This window comes from Myxocyprinus asiaticus, chromosome 28 (genome assembly GCF_019703515.2).
Source record: "Myxocyprinus asiaticus isolate MX2 ecotype Aquarium Trade chromosome 28, UBuf_Myxa_2, whole genome shotgun sequence".
NCBI lineage: Eukaryota > Metazoa > Chordata > Actinopteri > Cypriniformes > Catostomidae > Myxocyprinus > Myxocyprinus asiaticus.
Window position 1 is genome coordinate 257,168 of NC_059371.1, and position 19,815 is coordinate 276,982.

Here is a 19,815-nt window from a genome sequence, read left to right on the forward strand (position 1 = left end):
TGTTTAACATTTTGCACACTACATAATTCCAATTATTTGATATGTGCTATTTTTAAGGACTATTGTTCTAAAATGTAGAAAAAATAGAATGAATACTGTTTTAAAACTATTCATTGGTTTTGTATATACCATAAAACATGTCCAAAACATTGTATTACCATGGTACTTTTTAGTGTGGCTAGCCTTCTTTTACAAACTTATCTGGATTAATTTGTCAGTCATAAATACAGCAATGAATACATAACTAGACGTAAAAGACTATGTAGCCTGCCTGCCATACATACTGTAATAAGGCTGGTAATTAAATAAGTATTATTTAGGTCCAGAAACACTGTTTTAATGAGACATTGTGAGTTCTGGGATTATTGGCAAGCAGCTCAAATGATCCATCACACTCATGCTGTTCACATTTCCTGCATGAACAAAAAAACACTTAATCCAATTACCGTTATGTGCTGTGGTATGCGTTATCCTCATGAATTGCTTGATCGTAAGAGGCCTGTCTGATTTGAAAAGCTTTTATGTTTATGCATATTATGTTTCTAATCTTCATTATAATCAACTGCAGAAATTGAGCAAAATGAAACAAACACTTTTATTATTGTTTTTAAAATGCCTATAATCACGTGTGCAGGGAACCTTAATAGAAGAAATTAGTTTTGAAAATAACAGTAGAATAATATACGGTGGACAGAAAGTGATTTAATGAAAAATTTGGTGTTAATACAGGCCCTGAACATTCTATTCTTTTAATGCTGTTTTCTTATCATATTCATTTCACATTATTGATCTGTGAAATTAATATGATCTATTTAGGTATCTGATATCCAAATCAATCCCTCTAACAGCTGACAGGTATAAAGTAGCACTAAGTACAGCTGTGCTTATGCTTGTCAATATAAGACATAACTGTAAAAAACAAAACAAAACATCAACAACAAACAAACAATGAGCTTACAGTTATTTATGATTTTCTTTTGAACATCACCATCTTACAATTCCAGCTCTTTTTGAATTTGAACTTTTTTTGTCAATTCTGGTTAAAGAGATGCAGAGTTATGAAGATCAACTGGAATTTTTCTTTATACCAATTCCAAATATTAAAACATTATTACCCAAGCATTTCCACTAGCTGGTTTCTTGTAAAACAAAGGCCCCTTTTGACTAGCCACCATTTGAGTTCAGGGTTATAAATAAAAACAATTTCATCAATAAAAACATTCTTAATGCTCAGCTTTCTTCATTCAAGAGTTCTGGACAGCATCAGTAGAGAAATACCTGCTCAAAACCAGTAACCTGTCTATACATATATATTCACTACGTAAATATTGTTATTAATAATTGTTTCAAGTTAGTTTAATTATTACATTCTTCTTTCACAGTTTCAGTGTAACAATAGGTCTTTCTCAGAATTGGAAAAAAAATAAACCTAAATGAAAATAACAACAAAAGTTTGGACAAATAAACAAACTAGAATAAACGGACAGAGAAGTTTACATATGGCATTTGGAATTAAACTGATACACAAAGAAAATCATGTTTGAATGAATCCCTTATTTAAAAAATAACCAGTCAATTCTTGTGTCATAATAATGTTAGGTTTATAAAGCATTTCATTGTTCTTGTTTTACAGTATTCAGGAATCATTCATGTCCACTGGCTCTTTCTTATGTGGTCCATTTGATTGGTTGCAGTTTATTTAATTGTTTTCATTGTTCTCCACCAATTGGATGTTCATCGTTTCTTCTGTCTCTTTATGAGCTGTCACTCCAGATGTATTTTCAAAGTCAGATCTGGGAAGCTTCTGTGAAGACTGTGTTGTTGAATTGTGTGCAGATCTTTCAGGCACTGTCCTCTCTATTCTTGTGCCTGAGGTTGCTCCATGAAATTCGACTGGACAGTTTAGACTTTCTATATCATCCCGAGCATCATTGCATTTAGCTGAAATGGTGCTAGAACCAGCTACACATTCACACTTCATTTTTGAGACCTCCTGATCTGTTTCAAGCTCCAGTATTTGTTCTGCCACTCGAGTAATCTCAGTCAACCCACCTACACTGATTTTATCATCTATCGCTTGTTGGCCTTCTACACCGCTTGGTTCATCAGTACAGATGTCCATCTCTCCATTGTCAACCATGGTACCATTGTTAAGAGGTAAATCTACTGAAGAACTTTCCAGATTTGGCTCAAGGTCTTCTGAGGACTCTGACTGTTTTTCAGAGTCTACGCACATAAAAGAGTGACCTTCAGCTTGCTTCTTAGTTTTTATAATGTCATATTCTCGGTTGCCATGTTTTAGTTCACTTGTGGTTTCTCCATCCTTATTTTTATGCCTCATGTGACCTTCATCGTTCGCTGGACTCTCTCCGTTGCCAACTAAAGAGTTTTGCCGCTTCTCAGACTTTTTCTTGAAGCGTTTCTGTATTTTTCTGGGGCACCACACAAACTTGTCTTTGGGCTCAAAGTGCTGAAAGGCGAAGTGGACCAGCTTCCTGCGCTCATGCTTGTCATGCACAGAAAACAGGAAGTAGTCGAGCACGCTGCGTTTCATGCTGCTGAGAGTCTTCCTGACAAGGGTCTCCTCAAGGAAAAAGTGTACGAGAGGGGCTTGGAAATGCTCAAAACCAAGCTCTCCCAGGCTCTTGAGGATTCTGGTAATCCGGAGGTTATTGTGCATGTTTCTGAAAGCAAAAGAGATTAAGAGGGTAAATCATGTTATTTTTAAGTGCTATGTAAGAGACCATGTAGAAATGAACAAACAAACAAAACAGAAAACAATTCACTAAGTATTTGGATGCAAGTAAGATGGTAGATGCAAAAAAATGTCTTGTGTGCTGTTAGTTATGTTTGAGTCAACAAATGCACAAATGACACTGACCACAAACCACACTGTTTTGTTTACATGTGCAGTGACAAACAAATAATAATGTCTTTTGCGACCCCCTGGGTTCTAGCTTAAAAAACACTAGACTTAGTCAAGACAAGCATTTCAACAGTGGTGGTGGTCAAAGAAGCCTGATAGAATCACAGATGAAACCAATAAGGGTAGGCTTTGATTGAAATCATGGCTCCTTTGAAAACTGCGTAGTTACGCTCCATCCAAAACTATTTTAAAAAGTATTTTGCCAATTCTTTTATAATTATTATGCATGAAAAAATATGTACACAGCTACTGTCTATATCGCTGCACAGCACCCATAGAAACTTTTAGTGTGCTTTAACACTTGGTTCGATTGCTTGGTCCAAACCAGAGTTCGCTTCCTCCCCCTATCCCCCACTGGTCTCTGTTCACATTATATTATTTGTGTCTGAACCGTGGTCCGATTACGTCATCAACGTGAGCACAAGCGGCAGCTGTTTACCACTATAACTAGGTAACAACTCAAGAAGATATCAGCTTTGCTGTGTTATTAAAATATTCATCTCTTTGGATTTACCACCATGCACAGACATTTACCTACATGCATAGTACAACACTTGTGTTTGTCTGCCACGGATGCATTGAATGTGCAGTCAGTTATGTGAAGAATGTTAGAGTTTGTCTGAAGACGATTTATTTGGAGACAAGCAGATAAATGTGTTTATGAGAAAGAGACATTTGAGAGAGAGAGTATTTAAAGAGATCTATTTGTTTTACAAAAAGCAAATCTGGAATTTGATTTATTGTTCATGATAGCATCTACACACTCTTTATTCTATCATGTAAACCCAATTTCACGTTAATTTAAATACCGTATAGCCTGGTGGTTAATGTATTCAACCAATATCTGAGGATTTTCATATTTGAGTTCGAGTCCCATGCTGACTGTCTGTGAGTTATCACCAGAACATTTAGTTTACAAATGTTTATTGAACTGTATAAGCATAAATAATTTTTCTGTTTATACAAAACAAAGTGTTTCTGTAGTATAAAAAATAAACATGCTTTGTTTTGTTTTTAAAACAAATTAAAAACAATCATAAATAGGCCAACTGATATATAACGGTCTACATATTAGAGATTCAGATCTGTGTATTCCAGGATATTGAAAATATACGGCAAATACATGGCAGGAAATAATTTCCAATGCATTGTGTCATTGTGGCTGCTTTTGACTCGAGTCTTCCCACTTGCATTTACACGGCTGTATCCAAAAAATGTCCTCAGCACGCAGTGTTCTGAACACTTCGAAATAGTGAAGCATTCTGAGAAGCAATTAGTGGGCCTTTTATGTAGATCTCGATGTTGTAGATGTTGACATCAGCCACTGAAAAACCCATTTCAGACAATATCCCATTTCATGGCTAAACAAAAACAGAGCACTGATTTAGTTTTTTTTTTCTTTTTTTATTTTCTCTAAACGAAACTAAACTTTTTATTTTATTTTGATCTACAAAGAGGAGAAACTAAATGAATATTTGCATGCTAATATTTATTTTCCATGTCATGTTTCATTATTAATAACCATTAATAACAAAGTATTTCCACAAGCTGGTTTCTGGTAAAACACTGGCCTTTTTTGACTAGCCCCCCATTTGAGTTCAGGGCTATAAATAAAAACTATTTCATCAGTAAAAACATTCTTACTGGTCCATGGTGGGCGTAAAACATATATGTATCAGGTTACTGGTTTTAAGCAGGCATTTCTCTACTGATGCTGTCCAAAACTTTTGAATGAAGAAAGTTGAGCAGTAAGAATGTTATATATATTAATAGTTGTTTCTTATTAGTTTATTTATTACATTCTTCTTTCACAGTTTCAGTGTAACAACAGGTCTTTCTCAGGCTTGGAATTTTTTTTAAATGACTCAAATAACTCAACAAAGGTTTGGACAAATATACAAACCAGAATAAATGGACAGAGAATTTACATTTGGAATTAAATTGATACACAAAGAAAATCATGTTTGAATGAATCCCTAATTTAAAAAAATAACCACGTGTGTCTCACCTCTCTAGATTGGCAAATCGTTCTCTCCAGTTGTCAGCTCGCTTCACCTCTCCAGTGTCTCTGTTCAGCAGCTGTATTCCATAGAAACCCAGCATGAGGTCATATGAATCCACCAGACGACTCTTGGCTTCATCGCTCTCCCTGAAGGCCTGCGCACAACAGACATTCCCATATGTGATACACAGAAAAAATTTAACTAGAATCATGTGTCTCAGCGAGTTTAAGGTGTCTGGTCGTTCAATGTTTATTATAAAACTGATTGTTTGTGGTCTTTGATGCTGACCAATCAATACAGCATTACAATCGAGTTGAAATACAAAATATTATGACAGCTATGGCATGAAACACCGGTTCATCGGCTACTGTTTATATCACCGCATAACACCCATAGAAACTAACCTTGGTTGACATGTCAGGTGTCACACGTTTGTGTGTTTTTGTTCAATTTCATGTTTTGATTTCATGTCTTTTATTTTGAAATTTAGTTCCTGTTTAATTTGATTTCCTGGTCTTGTCATGTGCCCCTCATGTTTAATGTGTTTTGTTCTCATTGGTTTAATTTATGTTCATTAGTCTTGGCTTTTCATTGGTTCAGGTTTATGTGTCTTGTTATCTTGCTTATTAGTTCTGTCTGTTCATTGGTTATCTTGTTATCAGCTCAGTCTTCTCATTGGTTGTTTTGTTATCTTGTTTGCCTCAGTCTCTGTATTTAAGCCCTCATGTTTGCCATTGTCCTTTTGTCAAGTATTGTGGAAGTGTAATGCTGTCTTCATGTTCTGTTTTGGTCATTGTTCAAGTCAAGTCTAGTTTAGTTAATGCTCTGGTTTACATTCTGTTTTGTTTTCATTTTGGGTTCACTGTAAATAAAACTGCACTTGGGTTCTAATTAATCTTCGTCGTCTCGTCTTCATCTGCTCCTGCTCTGCCAATACTTTACAGAATACTCAACCGCCAATTATGAACCCAGCAGCTTAACTAATGCACCTCTGCCAGGGGAATCGTCCCCTTGAGGACTTCGTAGTTGAGTTTTGAGGGCTCTGCAACGGAGTTTGGAGAGGTCTCCCTCAAGCAATTTTTTCATGCAGGCTTAGGGCGTTTTCACACCTAGTTTGTTTGAGCACTCCAAGCGCTGTCAGATCGGTATAATGTGTATATGTGAACAACCCCAGTGGTCTCAGACCCCCCCTAAAAGGACCCAAAATGTTTCAAAATATTGAAAAATTCAATATTCTTTAATTTAATTACTACTTCAGGTGTAGGCCTATTTGTAATAAGCATGCATGAACCTTAATAAGTATGACAATTTGTCTGACAATTGCTTATCATAATATTCACAATTATTTATGAAAAATTATTGTCTGCCAAATTTAATAATCGTGACAGCCCTAGCTGTAATTGGGTCTGAGTTCTTAAGGAGCTGTGGTGTGAACAACAAGGGGTCTGAGACCATATTAATGTGAAGAGGACTAAAAAAGAAACTGGGTCCTCTTTTTAGTCCACTTACATTGTGAACACCAAAAGCACTGAGGTCATTAGTGGCTTGTTCCCTTTCTGGTTCACTTTAACCGAACTGGGTTTGGTTCACTTAAAACGTACTATATGTGAAACCAACCGGATGCGTTATTCCTTGGACTCTGGCTCAGTATATAGACTATGCCCATATACTGAGGTGTTCGTCATTTATTGTGGGAGTGGCTGATGAGTAACTTGGGCCTCCTACAGCTACCAAAATGCCAGAGTCCACCACCACGTCAGAGTCCACTTCCATGGCCTCCACGTCCACCACGGACCATGAGCCAGCGCCCACACCCTCCACGGACCACGAGCCGGCGCCCATGCCAGTCACGGACCATGAGACACCGCCCACGCCCGCCATGGACCACAAGCCAACGCCAACGCTTGCCACGGACCACGAGCCAGTGCCCACGCCTGCCACAGACCACGAGCCAACGCCTGAAGCCTCGGCCGTCCCAGAGCCAGTGCCTGAAGCCTTGGCTGTCCCAGAGCCAGCACCTGAAGCCTCGGCCGTCCCAGAGCCAGCGCCTGAAGCCTCGGCCAACCCAGAGCCAGCGCCTGAAGCCTCGGCCAACCCAGAGCCAGCGCATGAAGCCTCGGCCAACCCAGAGCCAGCGCATGAAGCCTCGGCTGTCATGTCTGCCTTGTCATGCCATGTTGCCACAGATGCCTCATCAAACCATGTTGTCACGCCTGCCATGCCAACCCATGTTGTCTCGCCATGTCAAGCTGCCATGTCTGACCTGCCATGCAAAGCTGCCACATATGACCCGCCAAGCCGCCACGTCTAACCCACTATGCCAGGCTGACTTAACCCCTGGGTCTCCGTCTCCAGTGGCTCTGCCTCCTGGGTCTCCGCCTCCAGCAGCTCCGTCCCCTGGGTCTCTGCCTCCAGCAGCTCCGCCACCGAATGTACAGCATGTCACGGTGCTTCGCCATGCCACGCTGCTCATCAGCCTCGCCATGCCTTGCTGCTTGTCAGCCTCACCATGCCATGCTGTTTGTCAGCCTCGCCATGCCCTGCTGCCTCGTCAGCCTTGCCATGCCACACACTGCCTTGTCAGCCTCACCATTCCACGCTGCCTTGTCAGTGTCATCATGCCACACTACCATATCAAGGCCCTGCTCCACGGTTCACGTCTGTCTCGTCATGCCACACTCCACAGCTTTCTCACTTGGCCACGCTCCTGGCCTCCCACCGGATCTGCCCTGTTTTCCTGGCCTCCTGCCGAATCCGGCCTGTTCTCCTGGCCTCATGCCGAATCTGCACTGGTCTCCTGGCCTCCCGCCGGATCCGTCCTGGTCTCCCGCAGGATCTGCCCTGGTCTCCTGCCAGATCCGCCCTGGTAGCATAGTTCACCCTGGTTTTCAGGTCCTGTGCTGGCTCCGCCTTGTTCACCTGATTTGCCCTGGTGTCTGGGTCCTCCGCCGGATCCGTCCTGGTCTACAGGCCTCTCATCAGATCTGCCATGGTCATCTTGGTTGCCTGGTTCGCCCTGGTCTCCAGCACCCTCTGGTCCCCTGTGGTCTCTAGCCCTGTCTGGTCCCCTGGTTTCCCTGCCTCAAAGTGCCCCAAGGTCCAAGTCCGCCATTTCACAAAGAAGCCCTCCCTATTGAACTCTAGGGTTGTTTATGTTTGGGTGTCAGGAGCCGCCCATTGAGGACCGGGATATGTCACGTGTTTGTGTGTTTTTGTTCAATTTCATGTTTTCACGTTTTGATTTCATGTCTTTTATTTTGAAATGTAGTTCCTGTTTCATGTGATTTTCTGGTCTTGTCATGTGACCCTCATGTTTCATGTGTTTTGTTCTCATTAGTTTATGGTCATTGTCTTGTTATCATGTTCATTAATCTTGTCTTTTCATTGGTTCAGGTTTATGTGTCTTGTTATCTTGCTTATTATTTCTGTTCATTGGTTATCTTGTTATCGGTTCAGTCTTTTGATTGGGTTTTTGTTATCTTGTTTGCCCCAGTCTCTGTATTTTAGCCCTCATGTTTGCCATTGTCCTTTTTTTTTGAGTATTGTGGAAGTGTAACACTGTCAAGTTCTGTTTCGGTCATTGTCCATGTCTACTCAAGTAAAGCTAAGTCTAGTTTAGTTAATGTTCTGGTTTACATTCTGTTTTGTTTTCCTTTTGGGTTCAATGTAAATAAAACTGCACTTGGGTCCTTCATCTTCATCTTCGTCATCTCGTCTCGTCTTCATCTGCTCCTTGTCTGCCAATACGTTACATCAGGGACAATATCTTTAATGAGTTTATAATAAATATATTTTATACATTTATAATAAAATAACAAATAAAAAAAATATATAATAATTTACTTACATTTTTATGTTGTATTAACTATTTTAGAAATGCAATAAAGCCCTCAAGGCTGAGCTATATTGTGAAAGCCCTTTGGCCATGACTGTATTCACAATACGGCCTCTTGTTCCTTATTGCTTAATTCAGGTTCAGCCACTGTATCACTGACTCACCAGGATTTCCTTCTTGGTGAGCTCTGCAGCCATGTAGTTCACTCCCGGCTCTCGCAAGGGAAACAACCTAGGTGAAATACAGCTTTAACTTTTAAAGTATTTAATTTGCCTAGAAACCCTAGTAAAAATCCTTAGCTAACTTCAATAAAATTTTATTCCATCAGAGGTTAAATAAATATAATAGTTAAGTTTAGTGTATATTTCAGGATGTGCTTCATACCACTGAATGTAGGAATGAACTCTCTCCAGTCTTTTGTAATCAGTTTTCCACTCCGTATGAAATGTCTCAATTGACACATCTAAAGATCACAGCGTGTAACAAAATAAGAGCTCACAGTCTGATAAACCTTATCTTCTGAAAATTGAAAGGAATTGTTCCCCCAAAATGAAAATGATTTATTTACTCACCCTCATATCATTCCAAACCTGTACAACTTTCTTCTGTGAAACACAAATAGAGAACTATTTAAGAATAGCTTTGCGTGATAGCCCAAAATTTAAGTATGTAAAGTTTCACTAATAATCTTTCCCTCCGCTGAAGCTCTGAAATGGACTGCAAAGTTTGAATGGACAACAACAAAGGGCATTTGAAGCCAAATGTCATTCTCATGCGTCTCATGACCAAACAGCCATGACATATTTTATTTGAGAGGTACAGTGGAGGGGAAGATTTTCAGTGAATAATGATTTAAATTTTAGTCTGTTGGTCACACAAAGCTATCATATGGCTTCAGGTGACTTATAATATATTTTGTTGTATGGACCACTATATGACACTTTTATCTTGCTTTTTTGTCATTTTGGAGCTTTACATTCCCAGTCCTCATTCACTTTTATTATATGGCAACAAGTGCCTGAATATTCTTAAATAGGCTCTTTTGGTGTTCCATGGACTAAAAAGGTCCTTCAGGTTTGGAACGACTTGAGGGTGTATAAAACAAGACATAATTTTCATTTTTCAATTAACTATCCCTTTAAGAGAGGACATACCATCAGGGGATGACTTAAGTTCATTGAGATAGAATTTTAAATTGGTCATTCTTTCTTCTGGGCATTCCTCTTCATTGATATTCTATAAACGACGTAAAAGACAAACATCATGTCATCATCTTTTTATAGTATCATGACCCAGACTGGATTTAATTTTCATTTCAGATGTTTTAGGTGAGAAGAGAACACTTACTGGATATCCATGCCTGTAGTTCTGCATGTCTTTGGCTGCCCTCAGGTTTCTTGAAGAAGAGTTGGACCACTGGAAAGAATAAAGAGACTAATGTTAGTGTGATGAGGTGGAGGGCGTGGCCGGGCTGTGAGTGTGCGCGCCTGGTGCTGAGTGGCCTAAGCAGCGGGAGAAAGATAAGAGGGGTCGTCGGGAGTGCTGGAGAGATAGTGAGACACACACGGAGCTGTGTGTCTGTGTTGTCCTGTTATTATGTTGCAGTTCAGTGTTTTAAGTTAATATTAAAGTCTTGTTAAGTGTCAATCCGGTTCCTGCTTCCTCCTTTCGCGATGAACAAGAGGCTTGTCTGCCACACCTGTGGGAAACCCGGGACTGGAGGAAGACGTGCCGTCAGAGAGCCCTCGCCGCTGACGGAGGTTCACGACGCCGAGGATGTTTGATGCGGTGGTACTGGAGCAGTTCACCCGAAGGCTGAGGAGTCCGCTACCATCCACCAGGAGGTGGGGAAGCTTGCTGCCATTCGCCAGGGGGCAGGGGAGCTCGCTGCCATTCGCCAGGAAGTGGAGGAGCTGCTGCGGAGGAGCCGTTACCATCCACCAAAGTGCTTTCATAATCGATGGCAAGTCACATACTGTAATATTAGCCTAGTCCTTTACTATGTTGCATGATTGGTTAAGAATTAGCTGCTTTCGGAAGGGTGAAGAAGGCCTACATGTCAGTCCATTCTTCATTTTGTTGTCTATTTAGCTTTCTTTCTTTGGCTTGTGACACTGTAAAAGAGGCCAAAGGTTGCATTAACTGAAAAATTTCTGCCATTTACCAAAATCATTTACCATCATTTTGAAACTAAGTAATAATACAGATATACAGTAATCAGTACTGGGTTACTCAAAGTAATTCACTACAAATGACTAATTCTCAAAAATGTTAAATCAAATTACATAACTCATTTATTCATGAGGAGAAATAATCATATTACTAATTACTTTTAAGTTGCTTTCTAAAACACTTTTCACAGAATTGTTTTTTGTTTTTCCACTCATTTAAATATTTCTTACTTCTTTATTGTCACACTTAAGCCATATATTCAACACCACATGTGTCTCCCCTACAATGACTCATTAGGGACTCCTCAGCTTACACAAAAAGACAAACAAACCAGTGGCATAGCAATGAGTGTGCAAGGGTGTGCAAATGCCACTGAAAATGTTGCTTGCACACTGTAATATATTTGGGATATTTTCCCTAACAGCTCCTAGAGGTTTAAGAGGTTTAAGACTTATAGTTTGAAGTTTGGTTTTGGTTTTTGTCGTGTCTCTGTTCTCTGTGCTCCCCTTTATTGCTCCCCGGTGTACCTTGTTAATTAGTCTTGTTAACCTAATTTAGTCTTGTGTATATTATGCCCTCATGTTTCCTGTACCTTTGTCAGTTCAAACATGAAGAATGGATCAATGGATGTTTGTAGTGTAAGTTCCCTATCTGTCACTCACTCGACATTGGTGTCGATGTAGTGACACTAGGGGTCACTCTTGGGAGCCCGAGACACCTCTGGTCTTTGATAAAAGGCCAATGAAAATTGGCGAGTGGTATTTGCATGCCTCTCCCCCGGACATACGGGTATAAAAGGAGCTGGTATGCAACCACTCATTCAGATTTTCTCTTCGGAGCCGAACGGTCATACTCATTGAGCTGAATAACACTGTTCATTCACCTCTGCTGGATCTGATGGCGCATTTCAGCAGCTTCTCCCTCCTCTGCACTGGTGCACTGCAGAGAACGCCCCTGGGCGCTTCAGCAGAAAAACTAGAGAGTATATTTTCTGAAAGAGCGTTTTCCCCTCTAAAAGAGTATATTTCTCTAAAAGAGCGCACACACGGAATGTCTTTTTAAAGACGCGTCTTTCTAAAGATGCCTTTCCGATCGTGCGTTATTCCTGGTTGCGGTCGTTTTCTCTCAACTTCAGATGGTCATGATCGCTGTCTTTCGTGTCTGCGCGCGACCCACATGGAGGCAGCGTTAATGAATGGTTCATGTTCTCACTGCGAGAACATGACCATGGCAACGTTGCGGTCGCGGCTTGCTTTCGTAAGAAAGCAAGCCACCCCAGCGGCTCCCCGCCTCGGTCCTTCTACCTACGGGTATGAGGTCAGCGCGGCTAGCACTGGGGGCGATTTGGAGACCTCAATGGGATCACCTCCGCCGGGTATCCCCCCGCGGACCTCCCATTCCCCAGCACGCTCGTCTGCCCCAATCGGGCTTCCGGAGGAATTTGCCGGCTTGTCGCACGGCGAGTCTGGCTTCTTGTTCGGGGCCCGCGAAGATGATGAGTTCTCGAGCGCAGCATCGGAGAGCGGGCTTGTCCAGTCAGATGCAGAAGCCTCAGCCCAGTCACAGGCCGATGCCGAAATGATGGACATGCTTTCCTGGGTGGCTGCAAGCATCGGGCTAGAGTGGAACCCTCTGCTCTCCCCCGAACCCTCGCGGCTTGATGATTGGTTTCTGGGCTCGCGGCGCCGCTCAAAACAGCCACGCCCTGCTCCAGTGGCATTCTTCCCGGAGATGCATGAGGAGCTGACGAAGTCGTGGGAGGCACCTTTCACTGCCCGGCCCCGACTCCGCAGTTCCCCCGCTCTCAAAACCCTCGATGGCGGGGTGGCCAGGGGCTATATGGCGATTTCCCCGGTGGATAAGGCGCTCGCGGTGCACTTATGCCCGCAGAGCGCCGCCACCTGGCGTGGACGCCCTAAGCTCCCGTCCAAGCCCTGTAGGCTCACGTTGTCCCTGACGGCTAAAGCCTACAGCGCTGCTGGACAAGCCGCCTCTGCCCTGCATGCCATGGCTCTCCTGCAGGTCCACCAAGCCAAGGCACAGAAAGAACTGCACGAGGGTAGTTCCGCCCCAGATTTGATGCAGGAACTGCGCTCGGTGACCGACCTCGCCCTCCGGGCGACGAAGGTCACGGCGCAGTCTCTCGGGCGGACGATGGCCACACTAGTGGTCCAGGAGCGCCACCTGTGGCTCAACCTGGTCGAGATGGGCGAGGCCGACAAGACACGGTTCCTTGCTGCCCCACTGCAGGAAGCCGACGCCACCCGTCTCACAGCCGGCGCCAAAGAACCCACGGAGGTCCTTGAAGTGCCCCTGAGATGGGCAACCCAGGGATGAGGGAACCCACTCACGTGGAGCTGGTAGAAAGACCACTCCATCCCCCGGTGGAGGGCCGGGTGGAAAATCTTTTGTTGCCTTTTTGTTTGATTTCGCCGCACGCCCAAGTGGCTGCGGTACCCAACAGTTCAGCAAAAGAGCGGCTTCCTTCCTCCCTGGGTCACATACCCGGTGTGTACAGTCGTCACCACGACTACCGTCCACGGGCTTTTTCTTGCAGGACTGGGGCTCCAGCGGTGCCCTTTCCGCCCCTAAGTGCCCAGCTGTGGCACACAGCCGCCCCCGATGTGGCGGTCTCCACAGGTTATGAGGACAGGCCTCTTTCTCCCCCGTCTCAGGCTGTTCCAGGGGTGGTCACAAGGAGCCAGGTAAGTGCTTCGATGTCCCTAGACTCAGCACGGCCACGACATGCTGTGGCACCTCGCGCTCCGCCCCGCCGCGAGGCCCCACCTGCTGGTACGTCCGACGACGTTGTCCCCTTGGTACCACCTGCGGTGGTAGACACGATCACTCAGGCTAGGGCCCCCTATACGAGGCGCCTGTATGCCTTTAAGTGGCGTCTATTCGCTAAGTGGTGTTCTTCTTGACACGAAGACCCCCAGAGATGCACAGTCGGATCAGTGCTTTCCTTCCTGCAGGAGAGGCTGGAAGGGAGGCTGTCCCCTTCCACCTTGAAGGTGTACGTTGCTGCCATAGCAGCACACCACGACGCAGTTGATGGTAAGTCCTTAGGGAAGCACGACCTGATCATCAGGTTCCTAAGAGGTGCCAGGAGGCTGAATCCCTCCAGACCACGCCTCGTTCCCTCATGGGATCTCTCCATAGTTCTTCAGGGTCTACAGAGAGCCCCCTTTGAGCCTATGCAGTCAGCTGAGCTTAAGGCACTCTCCTTGTAGACTGCCCTCCTGACTGCGCTCACTTCCATCAAGAGGGTAGGTGACCTGCAAGCGTTCTCTGTCAGTGAAACATGCGAGCCCATTCTACCCATGCTGTAGTGGCTTCTTGGGCCCTGGCCAGAGGTGCCTCTCTAACAGACATTTGCAGAGCAGCGGGCTGGGCAACACCCAACACCTTTGCAAGGTTCTACAACCTCCGGGTGGAACCGGTTTCGTCCCAGGTAGTGGCATGCAACACAAGCGGATAAGCCCGGGATAGCCGGCCGGGTGTATCGCTTGCACATAGCGCCTTCCACCTCCTTTTGAGCTGAAGACGTGCACTGTTAATTCCCAGTAGTGTTCACAAAATTTGTTCCCTGGTTGACTTCCTCCGAGCCCTGTGGCAGTCGAGTTGTTGGAGAGACTCGCTGCCGGCCCAGTACACACGCTAACTAAGAGCCCTGTTCTGGGGTAGGTGCTCCGCATGTGGTGGTTCCCTGTAAGGCTAACCCCATGCGATCTATATCTTCCGCTAGTTTGTTTCCCTGCTGGCAAACTGCGTCTTCCTTGGGCAGAGCCCCTCTGCCTCAGTCTCCATGTTTGTAGTAACTCCTCCCCCATTGGGCAGGATCTACCTTGAAGGCTCTCCACATGGTTGGAAAGACCATGTGACGTATTCTTCCACTTAAATATCCCCCCCTCTCTTGGGGCGAGGTGTGGTCTCCGCGGTGTCCTCCCCTTGGAAGGGACACTCCCCGACTAGACCTGGTGGCCCAGTCGGATAATCCCCCTTCTTTTTTAGGGAGTGGAAAAAGAGAAGGGGAAAAGAGGCCATGACTGGGTTAAGCCTGTCTCTATCTTTGGGTAGTCGACTTGTCCCCAAAAAGGGCCGTTCGACACTCATAACTGTGTTGGGGGAGGTTACGTGTCGACCTGGTGTGCTGGCTATGAGACACACAGCAAGTCTGCCCACCACACACCACCAGTTCACGTAACACAGTTCAGCCTTGTGAAATTTTGTATAGGGACCCCTAGTGTCACTACATCGACACCAACGTCGAGTGAGTGACAGATAGGGAACGTCATGGTTACTGGAGTAACCTCCGTTCCCTGATGGAGGGAACGAGACGTTGGTCCCTCCTGCCACAACGCTGAACTACCCGCTGAAATGGCCGGACCTTATATCGGCTCCTCAGCATGAATGAGTGGTTGCATACCAGCTCCTTTTATACCCATATGTCCGGGGGAGTGGCATGCAAATACCACTCGCCAATTTTCATTGGCCTTTTATCAAAGACCAGAGGTGTCTCGGGCTCCCAAGAGTGACCCCTAGTGTCACTACATCGACACCAACGTCTCGTTCCCTCCATCAGGGAACGGAGGTTACACCAGTAACCATGACGTTTTCAATTCTAGTTTTGCTTTGGGCTGTATTATAACTTTTCTTTGTTAAACTGAGGTTGGATCCACACCCTTGCTCTCTGAGACTCCATTAAGTTCTGTGACCCTGTCCAATACCGTCTGTTTGTTAGTTTGCATCAAGTCAGACATGTTATCCTTTATTCATACTGACATCAGTATAATGTTTCTCTTTATATTTGCAGTCACACATAAACCAAAGCTCCCTAAATGCAAAGAATGTTCAATAAAGATCTTACTGCTGTGCGTTCTTTTGTTGCAAACAATACATCACACATTTATTTTTTTTGAGCCAGTGAAAGTACAACCTGATGTGTTTTTGTATTAAATAGGCTAGCATACTCTATATATTCCCAAATAGTGCAAATTGTCCCACCATTTACATTTGTGTCTTCAGCATATTTTGAAAAATAATTATGAATCTTTCCAAAATAATCCAATCAATTAACACTGAATTTCAGATTTCATTGCTATATTTTAAACCTAAAATTTGAATACATTAACAGGACTTCGTAATTTTTTGATAATAGTGGCAATAATTTAGTCATCAAAATTGTAGGACAAAAAATAAAAAAAAAATTATTAACTGTCAATGGTACATGTCACTTTACTTTAGTGTTCTTGTTTTCTCTTGGCACACCCAGAGCTTAGTTTTTGGCTATGCCACTGAAACAGACATACATGCGGAAATAATTAATGTTTCAAAATGTATTCTACATAAATATTATTTTAGAAATGTGTAACCCAAATAATGTACTTTACTTAACTGGAAGTCAGTAGTTGTAATCTGATGTACACATTTAAAATATAATGCATTACACTGTTTTACACTATATTTTAATTACTTTTATCATTGGCATTTGGATGGATGGATGAAATTCATCCAACCATCTGCCATGCCAATAATAATTAAAATAAAATTAATTAAAATAATGAACAGCAACAAGAAGAAACAACTGAATAACAGAGATTCATATTTATATCAATAAATAGTGTCGGCTCAACTTTACACACAATAAAATAACATGTATTAATAATTAAGGTTTATATTTAAGAGAGGAGATATACCGTTCCGCCAGAGGAATGATGCTGAGCCATTTGAAGAAGCAGCTGTCTGTCATGTTATTTAACCAATCAGGTCAGAGTAAACTAGTCAACGAAAACCTAATTTTGATTTGTTACAAGAAGCTGGTAGACCCGCCTTCCCCCTCACGCTTGCAAAACTCATTTGTGAGAAAGTTGTGCCAAAAGTGTGAGTGTAACAAAAGGAAAGAGGGAAAGACGTTTATCGGATTATTTCTGGTAAATATTTTTGCCACAAACAAGTAATTTACACTTTTGCAATAGTTTATTTTTACACATACAGACTGATTCTGCATGGTCAATCTATTTTGCTGTTCATGACACCCTTTCTTTGCTTGCATATCACTGATTGCAGGTTTGCAATGTTTTTGGCCATGTTTAGGTGCAAAAACAGTGCGAAAAGAGTAAGCAAGAAAAAAAGTCAGAAGAATACAGATCGAATTTACTTTGTGTTAATACGAAGTTACAGATCCACAACACAAAAATGACTCTTATGCAAAGCATTAAAATATTGCAAATATTTTTTCAAAGATTTCAAGAAGAAAGTCAATATTTTGTGAATAAAGTCAAAATGACAAGAATAGTCATAACAATATGTGATTAAAGTCATAACATTTTGAGATTAAAGTGGTAAAACTTTGACAATAAAGCCAAAAAGAGTAACAGCACGTCATTATCACAACGATAGAATGCCCAGCCAGCAGCTTCATCATTGCAAGAAATGGATGTGGATGATTTAGTTAAATCACCCTTTAGTTTAGGATTTAGTAATAAAGAAATCCTTTGTCGTATTTTGGCACATCAGCACTAAGTTATTATTGGGATCCGGACACTGCAGCGGTTATGTTGGAATTGAATTTATTCAGGAGAAAGAACTAGACAGACATTCGCACAGTCCCGCTCGGCGTGGGTGAAGCTTGGGCTGAGTTTCCTGAAGCTCTAAGTTGAATGTTAGTAGTACTTAAATTGTACTTACAATAGCACATTTACCAAAAGCATTGTTATCTAAGTAGCACGTAAAAACGCTCATAAATAAACTAGAGCTATGAACTGCTCAAGTCCATAAATTACTACACGTATTGTTCTCACATATTTCACAGTTTATCAGATACAAAGGGACACTTTATAAGTTAGATTCATATATTTTGATCATTGGAACACTGTACACGGTTTCAGAGGATAAAAAGTGTTGAAAATGTTTTTATTGAAATCAATAGGCAGTCTCCGCAGTCTGTGCATGCGACACGATAGGTCTAAATTAGGTCTAAAGATAGATCTAAATTTACATGAGACATAATACAGTATAACATCAACCCCCAACTGCTTTAAATAATATAAGCACCCTTCCTTTTGCCATCACACAAGTATCCGTCTCCAACAGGTGGAAAATTACTAATGCAAATTAAGATTATAAATGTAAACAATAATGATAATAATAATAATATAATAATGATAATAAGAATAAGAATTAAAATATAAATACATTTTAGGTTCAAGGAGAACTTGTTTAGGTTGTATACACATCTGCTATATAAAGTGAACCTGCCAGTTTACATGTGTACATCATTATTTCTGTAATTAAATTCTGTAATATTTAATCAATTTCGGCGCCTCGACAAGGTTACAAACAACTTCCATGTTTGTCAGTATTTCATAAATACATTAATGATGGCTTTATTAAGACGAGGTTTCAAATGTATTAATTCTCAGCTTCATAGAGATTAATGAAAGTGACGCAAAAATTGCATGTAACATGAATGTACGTGATGCGCATCATAAGGGCTCTCACATAGCCTAAAGTTTTGTTTCTTTGGCTGGGATCTGAACAGATGCACAAAGAACAGGATTAAAAATGCAAGGTGCACACATGTATTTGGCATTATTCTAAACCATTTTGAAGCAGTTTGGGTAAATATAAGATGACTATTTTAAAGTCTGTTGTAAGAGCAACATTTCCTGCTGCCGGGTGGTGGCGATATGACCGTGACCCAAAATAGTCACATCCATGTGATTTGCCCCCAAGATTAAACATACATCTCAATTTTGATCTAAATCACATATTGCACACAGAAGATATAAGACACTTCCTGTTTCCCATTTTTCGCCATTAATGTAATGCCTCGCCTTGGCAGCACCGTTCGATATACCAAAAATCTGTTCACATTCAAATCAAATCAAATCCCTTTATTGTCACTCAACCACATACACAAGTGCAACAGTGGGTGAAAGTCTTGGGTGCGGTTCCAAGCAACATAGCAGTATGACAATTACAATAAACATCTGATTTACACATAACAGTTTACACATCTGTTACACAACACAATACACACCTAATAATATACAATATACAGTATACACAAAATAAGAAGACTGTATACAATATAAATAATATCAGACCTACCACCGTCATATCATCAGCAAATTTAATGGTGGCATTGGAGCTATGTGTTGCCACACAGTCATGTGTGTACAGGGAATACAGGAGTGGGCTGAGAACACAGCACTGCGGGGCTCCAGTGTTGAGGGTCAGTGACGAGGAGATGTTGCTGCCTATTCTAACCACCTGGTGTCTACTTGAAAGGAAGTCCAGGATCCAGCTGCACAGCGAGCTGTTTAAGCCCAGAGCCCGGAGTTTCTCATCAAGCTTGGAGGGCACTGTGGTGTTGAATGCTGAGCTGTAATCTACAAACAGCATCTCACATATGCATTTCTTTTTTCCAGGTGGGAGAGAGCAGTGTGTAGTGTAGATGCAATGGCATCATCAGTGGAGCGGTTGTTGCGGTAAGCAAACTGCAGTGAGTCCAGAGAGGCAGGCAGCACAGAGCAAATGTAATCTCTGATTAGCCTCTCAAAGCATTTGCTGATGATGGGGGTCAGAGCAACAGGACGCCAGTCATTTAAGCAAGTCATTTTGGATTGCTTTGGTACAGGCACAGTGGTGGATGTTTTTAAAGCATGTGGGGACCACAGACAAGGAGAGGGAAAAGCTGAAAATGTCCGTAAAACACCAGCCAGTTGGTTCGTGCATGCTAAGATGACGTGGCCCGGAATGCCGTCTGGACCCGCAGCTTTACGGATATTAACCCATCGGAAGGATCGGTTACATCCGCTACAGAGACGGAGAGTGAACTAACCTCTGTAGCTTCGGCCGTGAGAGCTCTCACC

General features: G+C 42.5%; 1 protein-coding gene across 1 annotated transcript in view; it reads right to left on the reverse strand.

The window, feature by feature from the left end:
- Positions 1–576: 576 nt before the first annotated feature.
- The window catches only part of ogfr (opioid growth factor receptor), a 31,435-nt gene continuing 12,196 nt past the window's right edge, over positions 577–19,815 (reverse strand). Inside the window, exons 2-7 of the mRNA XM_051660425.1 lie at positions 10,112–10,180; positions 9,919–10,000; positions 9,149–9,227; positions 8,929–8,995; positions 4,935–5,083; positions 577–2,684 (exon numbers count right to left, since the gene is read on the reverse strand). Coding sequence (XP_051516385.1) covers positions 1,700–2,684; positions 4,935–5,083; positions 8,929–8,995; positions 9,149–9,227; positions 9,919–10,000; positions 10,112–10,180 — 1,431 coding nt within the window. The 3' untranslated portion in view covers positions 577–1,699. The remainder of the gene's footprint in view (positions 2,685–4,934; positions 5,084–8,928; positions 8,996–9,148; positions 9,228–9,918; positions 10,001–10,111; positions 10,181–19,815) is intronic.